The sequence below is a fragment of the Myxine glutinosa genome, chromosome 8 (genome assembly GCF_964187855.1).
Source record: "Myxine glutinosa chromosome 8, kmMyxGlut1.1, whole genome shotgun sequence".
NCBI classification, from domain to species: Eukaryota; Metazoa; Chordata; class Myxini; order Myxiniformes; family Myxinidae; genus Myxine; species Myxine glutinosa.
Window position 1 is genome coordinate 9,413,537 of NC_136268.1, and position 12,444 is coordinate 9,425,980.

The following is a 12,444-nucleotide window of genomic DNA, read 5'->3' on the forward strand; positions in this document are numbered from 1 at the left end:
TGCATTAATTTCCCTGCAGCTGCCGTCGTTTCACCAAGGTAAGTGCTTTTGCCACAGCCTTCCATTTTCCTTCTTCCTCCCGCTTTTCATAGCCGAATCCGTGTTTGGCCATCGCCTCCATTAAATCCGTTCAGGCCTATCTGCGACCTTCTGGTGTTAACCAGAGTCGCACGACAACTGGTAGTCAGTAGTGGGATTGAACCCTAAAAAAAATTGGTGTCAGTGTGGAGAATTTGAACGCAAAATTTTTTAGTCAGAGGCGATAAATTTGCACCGGCGATCGGTGCGCGAGACGCTGACGGAGCGTCGTTAAAAGTTAAATTTTATTCCTGTAAAAGACGCGCGGGGAAGCTACTCCTTCTTACGGATGGAAGAGGTAAGCGGTATGGAGGAAAGGAGGATGGAAGCTGCGGGAACTAGTGGGAGTGAGTCGGAAGTAGTTGGGGGGTTTGACCATAGCGTTGGAACTTCCCCCGCCGTAGGGATGGCTGTGACACTCCACCGGGCCTGGATGGAAAGGTTAATGGAACGATTTGCTGAACAATTGAGTGGCATACTATGGGGAGGTCGTGAACGATTGGAGGCCTGTAGTAAACAAAGGGATGCCCATATTAAAGAAACGAAAACCCCATGTGAACAAACGAATGAATTAAAGAAAGAACAAAAGAACGATTCACATGGGGTCCAGGAGAAGCCAATGGTGGCAGAAATTCAATCGGAACGGGGGGGGGGGGGGGGGAAGGCAAATTGGGAATTGCACAGGGAATGGCAATTGTGGAATGTGCACAGGTGAACGTGGAGTGCCCACAGGTGAATGGGGAAGGAAATTGGGAATGTGGAAATGGTAATGGGGAATGTTTCCCACCTGCTGGCCTGGTTGTGTATCGGGACCGGGTGGCTGCCACAACACCTCAACCGGGGGATGGATTTGAATCCTTGCTGTGCCAGGGCGGTGGTTCAGAGCAAGAGGGTGTAGAGTTATTGGGGGTCCGTGTAATGGAGCCGGAATTGATGGGGGATGATGATGAGGATGATGTGATTCAGCGGCTGGGGACCTGGGACAATCCCATGGAGGACAAGGTTGACCAGGCCCAAAGGAGTCTGGGTGATGAGGTGAGTCGGTCCGAGGAGGTGGTTGTGGTGACCGAGGGGACCCTCACCATGCACTACGATTTGGTAACGGAGGCTCCGAAATTACATAACCAGTTGGGGGAGTGTTTTGGATCTGAGCTGGATTTGGAAATTGGAGGATCGGGAGATAGAGCCTCTGGAGATTTGGTCACCGTAGGGAATGTGGACCAGCTGCAGGGAGGGGCAGAACAACCTGTAGGAGTTGTTACCTGCAGCGGCGGTTTGGCAAGGGAAATGAAAATTTTTAAAAGGAAAAATAAATTTAGATTTAAATGGGAAATGGATTTGGCACAGCCGTGGTTGGATTTGGTCCCCCGGCTGTGGAATTCGGAACAGGAGAGGTCATTGGGGATGGCCTCGGGCAAAATTTGCCCCTTTCAAAATTTGGTAATGCCAGCCAGCTGGGGGGCTGTGCTGGCGCAATTTGGATGTGGGCTCTAGCCATGGGTGTCATGGTACGTCCTGGGCCCCACGGGGGGTCTGGTGGAGTGTGGCGTCCCTTGTCCGTCGGGGCGCCGTCCGAGCTGGTGGCTCGGGCCGACAGGGTCACCGGACCCTGGTGGGGGTTAAGACCTCCAGGGGGGTCTGAGGTGGGTTCTAAGCCTGGAATGGCAAATATTGAGGACCACTAGGGGGAGGTGTTGTGGGTCGCGCTTTCGTGGTGGCACTGCGGACGGCCAACTTGAGCCTGATGTAGTGACCACCCGGGCATGCGGCCTGACACCCTCCTCCTGAGACTCTGGGACAGCCAGCATGTGATGACCTGCCATGCTGTGCTGGGCTATGGACGTGGGTCAAACCGCATGGACAGGAATGAGATAGCCCACCGGACAACCATTGGGGCATCTGTGGAACGTGATGGTGTAAGAGTGACCTTCCACAGATGTTCCGTTATGATTTATGGACTCTCGGTTTGGGAAGGGAGCCATGGGGATGTGATCGGGAATGTGTAACGTGCCGAGCATATGGGCCATGCTCGGCTGGCATGTGTATGGCAAAGCATCTTTCTTTGGTGAGGATAGTGAAATGTGAAAAATGTTTGGCATGGGTAATCTGTGGGTTAGATGCAAATTTAAGGGTGAATTTTGTGAAGAGAAATGGTGGACACTGTTTTGTGACACCATTATTGATCCAGGTGTGTAGACCAAAGTGTTGGAGGCTGTGATAAAATTGATAGGGTAGCAGGACACAGCTTCCAACTGGTTGCGTGGGCGACTGTGCTGATATTTGGGACGCGGAGTCATGGGGATGCAGTTGTGTGGTCTGGGGTTCAACGTGGTGCTATGGGTGTCCGAGGTGTGTGGACCATGTCTTCTGGGTGGGTCTCCTGATGGAGCATGGCTGTCGACTGGACCGTGGTGTGGTCAAGTGTGGGTGAGCACTGGGGGCTGCGGTTCTGTGGACTGGGGGACCAGAAGGCGGCGTAGGTGACGTGAGGGGAATGCCACGCACTGCGACCATCTCCCCCAGGGCCGAGGTTGTGTGTGCGGTAGTGTGTGTTGTGGCAGCAGGTGCTCACCACATTGGCCAGCTGGGGCTGGTGCAGCCGTGTTCCTCGCAGGGGGGCCGAAGGATGGATGGTGGGTCGCACCCTTGTGGACACTCATGGGCCATGTTGGCGTTTTGACTGCTCACCTTGTCCCGATAACCCTTGCACGGTAGAGGTGCAGAGCTGTCGTGGCCACAGGTAGTTGTGTTGTGTCGTAATGATCACCGTTGGATGCGGATCCACATACCTTCCAGTGTAGTGGGGACAAAAGAGAAATTTGGAAAATTTGATTGGTCCAATGTGAAATTTTGGGATTTTGAAGGGTGGATGGCACTTTGGGTCTGAGCAACCTGCAACTACCTGCACTTGAGGTGAGTGGTTGGATGTGTACTGTCCCAGGCTTCAGGACTTGCTTGTGGAAATTTTGGGGACATGTAATTTGGAGTTGGGAGGCAGGTGAGAATGATGACATGGCCAGTGAGGGGGATGGAATGGGTGCCACAGAATCTTGTGGGTGGCGTTTGTGTTAGTGTTGTGGTTATGTGTTTTGATGTGGTCGTGAGAGTGGAAACTGAGAATGAGTGATGATTATCATGATCATTGTGAAATGTGGTTCAATGTGAATGGGTTTTCACATGTGTCAGGCCATGGCAAAACTCTTGTAACATCTTTGGAATTGTGCTGAGTTGTGTTGAAAATGGAATGGCAGCGGAGGAGGAAGTGTGTTTTGGGGTCTTGTGGGTGGGGAAGGTGTGTGTGTCCGCAGGTACGGATCAAGCTCTGAGGAGCGATGCCTGCGGCCCCCCTCTGCGGCAATTACCCCTGGCAGCCAGTGGTATCTGGAAATTGGAGCTCGTTGGTGGAGGGTCTGGTTGGGCGCCGTGCGGTAAAGGAGTCCCCCGGTGACCCGTGTTGCTGCGCTGAAGCAGGAGGCCACGGAGGAGCCTGGTGTGTGGAGACCATCACCGGCGGGGTAACGGCGGAAAGGGCTGTTGGGCTGGCACGGGGCCAAGAGGTAAAGGGGGGAGGGGGGGCAATGAACTTGTAAGTCCGTTGACTTGTTTTGGGACTGCGGGCACCACAGCCTGAAGCGCCCCCACCATCTTTTTGTGCGGTACCTCCCCACTGCCTAGTAGTAGAAATGACATGCACACATGAATGGCATCAATGCCATGGTCCTGCAGGGGGGTGAAAAATGTGCTTTGGAATGATTTTTGTGCAGTGAATGATTTTCGGAATGAGTGAGTGGTTAAGGGGTTTGTGTTGAATGAATGTGGGTGAAATCTACCGAGCCATGTCACTCACCTGTAACACCTGTACAGGGCCCGTGGAAATTTAGGGGCGCATTGGGGATGGCCCTGCAGGTAAGGTTGCGTCTTGTGGCATCCACCGGGGGACGCGGTCTGTAGACCGGGGTTGTACAAATGTTTAGGGTTTTGGAATTTTTGTAAGTTTGTTAAGTTTTGTGGTTAAGTAGATTTTTGCATGTTGTTTGTTCCTCCCACCACAGGAGCGATGAAATGAAGGCCAATGTACATACATACTTGCATGATTGTTAAGGGGATTAGCATGTTAAGAAGCACAGGTAGGAAGTCCGACTCACTTCCCACAGCCCTCCTGATTTATTTCATAGGTTAATTAAGTGTGAGACAGTAAGTGTTAAGGCTGGGATGGTAGTGCCTGCAGTGAACCTAGCAGGAGCTATGGTTCCAGGTGGGGGGCTGTGTTATGTCGGGTGGGGTAGTGATATGTAGAGCCAGATAGATCTGTGTAGGTAGGTATTCGTCTGTCGCGCTAAGGAATCTGACCTGCAATAAGTTTCATGTGTGGGCGATTTGTCGGTTAAGATGTATACCTGTGGACATACCAGGATGCTCATGCGTTAAATAGAATAGGGATTAAAGAGTAGCGCCCCTGTGTGTCCACACCTTGTAGCCAAACCTTTGTCCCTTATGACAATGCACACCTGTAGACACGTAGTTAGGTCCCGAGTACAACACTAAATAAATCCCTCCCCTGACATGACTTTGGAAGACGAACAGGCAAGGAAACCAGGCTGGGGCACCGCCAATGATGGCCGCCGCCAATTACACCTCCGACAGGCCGAGCCACATCGAGTGCCACGCGCTATGACTACGGAACAGGGAACGAGTGAAGAGCGGCGCGGTAGGCACGGACATCCAGCCGGCGAGTCGGTGGAGGGCACTGATTGGGTGGCGCGCCGGGGCTGACGTCACCACCGCGGGAAGGTTATTTAAGGGCGCGCCGAAGGACATTTTCTCTCTTGCGTCTCTTGCAGCTCTTGCGGTTCGTGCTCTTGGAGAGTCCTGTCCCTGGTTGTGTTGGCTGGCAGTCTTGGCCCTGGTTGAGTTAGCTTGAGAGTTGCCTTATCGATCGTGTGTGAAGATCGACCTCGTGGTGCTTGGAGCGGTGTTCGGTGCTGTGGTGCTGGAGCGAGGGACCTCGTGGGTGCATCGGGGCTGAACGGAGCCGTGTTGGACGGCAGACAAGACAAGACGAGGGACAGATAAGGCTGCACGCACCATTCCCCAATTACATGACGAACGTGTTCTTTTATTAATTCTCCCCTCGTCTCGTTTCTGAAGTCTGGTGTGTGGGATCCCAATTTAATTACATTATTTGATTACCATCGCGTTTCTTGTTATCGGGTCCGTGAATAAATCTTTATTTTTGTACATTTTAATTCGGTGTCGCGTGCATTAATTTCCCTGCAGCTGCTGTCGTTTCACCAAGGTAAGTGCTTTTGCCACAGCCTTCCATTTTCCTTCTTCCTCCCGTGTTTCATAGCCGAATCCGTGTTTGGCCGTCGCCTCCATTAAATCCGTTCAGGCCTATCCGCGACCTTCTGGTGTTAACCGGAGTCGCACGACAGTATGTCGGTAAATGTTGATAAACTTCCATTTCAGATCACATTCACAAACTGATGGAAAATAATTTCCATTGTTAGGTGAAATTTATAGAAAGAGGCCCTAAAAAAATTAAAGGTTAAAAACTTGACAGTTCCATTAATGTGCAAGCGAGTTCATAGAACACCTTAACCCATACAGTCTCGAGAAAAAGGACATGGGACTTTATTGAAACAAGAACAACAATGTCGAATTATAAATGATAATGCTATTGCACCTCTGTGCCATGTGGTGATCATAACTACCAAGATTGGGGAATTTCTACACAGCCGGTTAGGAGGAGGTAGCGTGACGGACAAACGGACAGACAGAGCCGATTACAATATTCGCCCCAGCGTTTTCAAAAACAGTGGAGATCAACATTTAATCACATGTTTACCGCAGGTGATGTACCCTCTTTTACACCACCTTATGTAACACGTTAATTAGATATTCAGGCCTGTTGTTTGTGCTCTTTATGACATCCCTAAAAATAAGTTTCCTGTTTGGAATGATTTGTTTATTTTGTTTGACTGCTAAAAAGACAGACAGACAAATGCAATTGCTTCACCGATGTGTATGTTAGCGGTACAAGATGCTGTACAATTTGCCAAATTCAGAGCCAAAGTACTACTAAACTGCAAGGTACATATTCCAATTTGTGTTCTGCAGTTGAAAATATAAAATCCAATTGAAATAAAGTAGGTCCTCAGTCTTTATCCCAGTTTGCATACGCACGCAGGGTAAAAATGCAATGAGCGAAATTGGTATTTACAATGCTAAGGTACATCTTTGCGAAAACGGCCGATCGGTGTACCGTGCATGCATGCGTGGGGTTAGAGTGTAGAAAGAGCTCAAGGGTGGCGCATTGAGTGCATAGTGTGTGCATGGCTAAGAAAGAGCATGCACACGCAGTTATCTTATTCGCAGGTGGTTGCGTGTTTACACTAAAAAATGAACATCGATTTTATCCGTTGAAATTATATATTTGTTAAAGCACAAATCAAACTCCGCCAAGCTCTTACTCTTAACGTACAGCACCTTGATATGGTCCACTCCAGAGAGAATAAGATTCTCCCAACAGATCGGCTATAGGGTCATTCCATGTCAAATCATCAAAGAATCTGCCGTCATCTCTCAGATTTTTGTAAAACTTTGGGAACCAATTGGGACCCATGAAAAACGGCAAGAACTCAAATATTTTTTGCTAACAGCCTCTTAATTAGTGAGATACAGACTAACGAACTTTGGACTAATTAGCGCGACGTCGCGAATTCAAATGGCCATATCTCTAAAAGTATAACACCTAGAGAGCTGGTTTTGGTGTCATGTTAAAGGTATTTTCATGCCCTATGAATTTGTCTGGGCAACATTTTCCTACCTCCAACCACAAAAAAGTTATCACAAAATATAAACTTCAATTGTGAATCCCCAAAAAATGTATCCTTCAAATTTCCTCAAATTCATCCCAGAGGTACCTTATGATGTCAAGAAGCTTCCACATAAATTTTGTGATGGGCACTCCAATAGTTTCTGAGATATGAGCAATAATGTACATGTACGTATGGCATATAGGTTCGAAAATCAGCATTTGTAATGTATTATACAATCAATAAGTGAGTTCAAGTACACAGTGTTCACTAACCTGACTTAGGCTTTCAATTTCCTCTTGACTTAGGCTTAAATGTTTTTGCATATGTTGCTTTTTCCCATTGACTAGAACAGAAACAAAGTCTTTCATGCAGGCATTTGTCTGCTTATGGTCTCTGACAAGTAGAATTCCCTGACCTTTTCCTCAACTTCCTTTGAAATCGCTTTTCCCGTCTTTGGGTTAGGCATTGTGAGAATTCCTTGTTCTCTGACCAATGCCTTTGCTTTCCTAGCCATGTAGCTTGACACATCAAACTCCTCTGTGATCTCAGCAATTGTCCAGCTTTTTGGCAGAACAGTCAGCACCTGCACTTGTTCACTTTTCTTGGTCGTTGATTCAAACTTGTGCTTGAGTTGTTCTATCATCTCCTGTCCTGCATCCTGGAGTTTGTTAGATGGCAATCCTGTCGCGATTTCCAATTTTTTCTTCACAGTGTCACCGATTTTCTTGGTTTTGGATTTCACATATTTATAAGCAGCAAGTCTCTTTTTTGGAATAGGTGATTCTCCAATCAATCCCAAAGACTCATTCAGTGTATTCAGTTCCATTTCAGGAGAATGAAATTCAAACTCCCCTGAACTGCCTGGTATTGGTGATTCACCTCCACCATCATTGTCCTCACTACTGCTAATAGCGCTGCTGGTCACTGGTAATGGTATTTCACTCTGAGTCTCTACCACACCTGGTTGTCTTTTTGCCAGTTTCTTACGACACTGGGTACAGATTTTCTGTGCACTTTGCAGTTTGAGGCTTGGATGAGTGGCTATGGCTTTTTGGCTAACAGCGCTCAAGCCAGACGACTTTGGTTTTTCATGAGCTCCAAAGGGATTGCAGCAGGATTTCTGCTTCAAGATGAACTTTTCCTTGGCAGTCGTCATTTTTCTGCAGCTCCTTCAGAAGTGAACTGCCAATTTCTGTTGGTGGCAGGCCTAAGCATTACACTAAGCCAACTTGGACTTTCCCTGGGGATCTTAGACTGTGAAAGTTGCATCACCTCGAATTACCCACATGGGAAATCCCAGTTGGAATTCCCCAGATGAGAATTCCCCTCAGGCCCAGTTGAAAATGAAAGTATATGATACTTCAAAGCAATTGATGGTTGTTCCCTGTGTTCCCTGTCATGGCTAGGTTAGAATGATTGTATAATACATTACAAATGCTGATTTTCGAACCTATATGCCATACGTACATGTACATTATTGCTCATATCTCAGAAACTATTGGAGTGCCCATCACAAAACTTATGTGGAAGCTTCTTGACATCATAAGGTACATCTGGGATGAATTTGAGGAAATTTGAAGGATACATTTTTTTTGGATTCACGATTGAAGTTTATATTTTGTGATAACTTTTTTGTGATTGGAGGTAGGAAAATGTTGCCCAGACAAATTTATAGGGCATGAAAATACCTTTAAAATGACACCAAAACCAGCTCTCTAGGTGTTATACTTTTAGAGATATGGCCATTTGAATTCGCGACATCGCGCTAATTAGTCCAAAGTTCGTTAACCTGTATCTCACTAATTAAGAGGCTGTTAGCAAAAATATTTGAGTTCTAGCTGTTTTTCATGGGTCCCAATTGGTTCCCAAAGTTTTACAAAAATCTGAGAGATGACGGCAGATTCTTTGATGATTTGACATGGAATGACCCTATAGCGTAATCCCCTCCTCCACCCTCCCCACCATGACGTCGACATTGGACGCTCCAGCCGTGCCTCCATATAGGCCGCAGGCTCATCACAACAGCATTGTCGAAACATGATGATTTTAAGTTTTAAATGGAATATTTGGGAAGTGTTAGGTTAGGCATGCAAGCTGTTACAGCCAAACTTTATGGGATTTAGGACCTCCTTTTTGGGGATTTTATTTTTATTTTTATTTTTTTAGGAATCTGGCTCAAAAAGCCAAACATCTACAAATTGCATGACATGTGTGACATATCACTCTTTGCCATTTTGTAAAAATAATAAATTTTAGTTGCATGAAGAACCAGTCCTTGCAGATGGTTTAATTCCTCACAAATTGGCCTATTTTAGTAGGATTTGTAATACCCGTTCCCACCAGGCGGTGCTATACGAAACACATTTACATAAAGAGACCTGGGGTCGTTCCGCCAACCCAGAACCCACTGGGGCGAGGAATTCATTTTTTAAACTACCTAAAACTTTCCCAGGCACACCCCGAATACAGCTACCAGTTTTCAACTCATTCCATCCAGTGGTTCAGGAGTGCATAGAAGTCAAACAAGCAAAAACTTCTCAAATTACATATAGCACGATTGATACATACAAAGCAAAACAAAGGCAGTACTTGCAAATACAACTTTTATAAATAGCTTATAAGATTTGAAAGACAGTAATGACAAATGCACACAGATATCTTGTTTGAAAAAAGATGAAAGGTGTCAAAACAGCCTTACCATGTGGTAATTTCGTTTTTTGCAAAAAAGTTCACGTCTTATGGTGGGTTTTGGAAGTTCGTGAAAATAAATAATTTGAAAGGTTACAGATTGGACATGAAAGAGTTAATGTGAGAGGTCTCCCAAGGATGTTTTCAAAGTCATGCTTTAGTTTATGGAGGAGTTTCTTTTGTTCTCTCCAAATTGGCAGCAGCGCTGCCAATTCAAACGTGGCTCTAGACAATTGACCCAAAATCGTTTACTCGTGTAGTCCTCAATGCTAAGGTGAACAGTATCCATTAAAACCATAGGTGTTGCTTGATGTGAGGAGGAAAATGGAGGGGATGTTTCTTCTTCAGTTAATACGACGATTGTAGTATTAATGTCAAGTTATTATTGGACAGCAAACTAACATTTTAAATTACGTTTATAATATACAGTGGCTGAATAAATGGCTGTCAAATTAACACAGCACTTACAGGAGCTGAATCACTCAAGTTGGACTAATTCCTGAACACGATAGCCCAATCTATGTACATCTGCTTGGTATTTGTTTGAAACACGATCAGAGTTTGGAATGGGGAAGGGGTCGGGCGAAAAGGAGGGGGAGGGGAGGGGGGTGGAAGGGATGCAGCAGGTCATTACTCTAGCATGGCTGCAAGAATCATTTCCTCTCAACTACACAAAATAAATAAATAAAGTGAGTTCATGCATACACAAGTCTGGTGTGCTTTAAAAAAAAATCAAAAAAATCACTTGTGCCTGTCTGTTGCTGACAAGGGGTAACTACAAAGGAGTGAAAAAGTTTTCCCCTGAAAAAGGTTTGTTCCAAAAAAACGATTCCAATTGTATCAGGAAAGTGCATATTAGGTAATATTACAACCTTTATTACTTTTATGATGAAGCGAGGTCCGATTCGTCAATCTTGCAAGACATCGCAAGACTAAAAATATATATGGATCAGAAACATGGAATTTTTAAATCGAATATAGAGTTCACACACTTTGGTCAATGGAGTTATCGTCAGATGGGTGCGCCAGTTGAAGAAGATCAGAAACGAGAAATCAATGTGATCATTAACTACAGGTCTTTGTCTCTTTAGTCTGAGTTAAAGATTCCTCGTGATTTTGATGACGAGCTCAAACTCGCTGAAAAAACGAATATCAATACAAAAGACAAAAGCAGGTCAATCACAGGCTGCCGACCGTGGCCGGTTTCCCAACATCTCTAAGGGTCGACCACCGTTCACCAACAAAACCAAGAAGGTGCCCAAAGTGAAGTGCTAGCAACAATTCCAAATAAGAAAAACGAAAACTGGGGCTCAAAATTTTTTTGGAAGATTTTTACTCTACCCCCATCACCACACCCACCAACCCCCATTCCCCACCCCCCTCCCATCTCCACCCGATACATAATGATCAGATAAGCCTCAAACATAAGGACACTGAAGCCTATCGTAAACCTATGCTGGGACCCAAGTTAACTCATAGTTTTAAAGGCAGAACCTGAGATATAAAAAAAAACAGCTGACCTTGGGAAACACTTTTTCTCCACAACTCAGCTAGCGAGAAAAAGGCAATAACAGCAATTGTGTGACAGTAATCATTAAGATGCACCCATTTTACCACTCTGTTTTCTCTTCCTTACTCTTACCCTAGAGGATGGGGCACGAGCCCAGGCTTGCTCATGGCCCCGGGGAATAGACAGGGAGGAAGAAAGCCATCCTAGTGCTGATCTGATAATCACCCTTGGCTGCCGCCAACACACATGGAAGCCATTTCTAATTAACAGCACCAACCCCTGTACCTCCTTCCTCTAACCACTCACTTCCTTCTCACCTCTGAGATTCTTTAAAAAAAAAAAAAAAGTACAGCAATTTTAACAAAGCAATAATTACAGAGGCTAGATCTTACTTCGTAGTTTCAAGCTGCAGCAAGAACAAAAACAGCGAAAGTCAGAAAGCGCCACAAAGAACTGGTTGGTAGGGGTGCAAAAACAAGACAAAAGGAAAAGGACAAGACCACAGCTTCACCCAATCAGTGCCCCAAAGTCCTTCGGAGCCTTTATTCCACCCCAAAGGAAGCTTCCGGTGGCAGGACGTCTTAAATGTCAAAAACAGCCAGAACTCAACTACCATTTTGCTTCAAAGGGCACTAGTATAGCCTTTCACATGAGTAGTAGTATGCCAGTTGTTAATATTCAGTATGCAGCTGAATGAATGACATGGCCAGCCGGCCTGTGACAGCTTTCATTACGGGGTTAGCAACAGACAAGGGGCAGATGGTAAACTCCACCCCGGTTGCTCCGAGCTAAATCGCATCCCTGCTGATTTGCTGCTAATACCGTGTAAACACACAGCCTGCTGCCTACATATCACACAGCAAACCCTTACCTAAAATCTGCCCCAGAGCCAGAGGCCTGCTTTATCAAAACCTACACCCATGGTATAAAAACAAGTTCTTAAAAACAACATTACTTTAAACTCATTGAACCCCAGATCATTGAACCCAGAGAATATATTCCAACTTCCTCGCTTAAATAGGAACCTGCCTCCAGTCACGGCCTGTGGGATTCTTACCTCTGTGTCTGTTTGTTGTCTTGTCAAACATAAGCATTGCGTCCTCTACCTGGAAAAATAAAAATAAAACAAGGAAAAGAAATAAACATTTTGACCAAGCAATAAGCACATACAAACTTGTCTTTACGATACATTAATCTAAACAAATGAGAAACCACTCTCAACCGTCCAAAACCTGTAGATGAAAACAACAAATCAAATAAATTATGCCTTAGTGGGTCTTTTCCCCAACAATTCCATACCTTAGCTTTGGTAAGCACCCTTACGGTATGGTCTAGCTTTGCTTTATT

The 12,444-nt window shown here is 45.7% G+C and overlaps 1 protein-coding gene across 5 annotated transcripts in view; it reads right to left on the minus strand.

Annotated features, from left to right (window-relative positions):
• The window catches only part of LOC137432218 (RNA-binding protein Musashi homolog 2), a 249,447-nt gene that overhangs the window by 161,356 nt on the left and 75,647 nt on the right, over window positions 1-12,444 (minus strand). For all 5 annotated transcript variants that reach the window (XM_068123945.2, XM_068123950.2, XM_068123946.2 and 2 more), the window contains exon 7: window positions 12,155-12,203. In XM_068123945.2, the coding sequence (XP_067980046.1) occupies window positions 12,155-12,203 (49 nt within the window). The remainder of the gene's footprint in view (window positions 1-12,154; window positions 12,204-12,444) is intronic.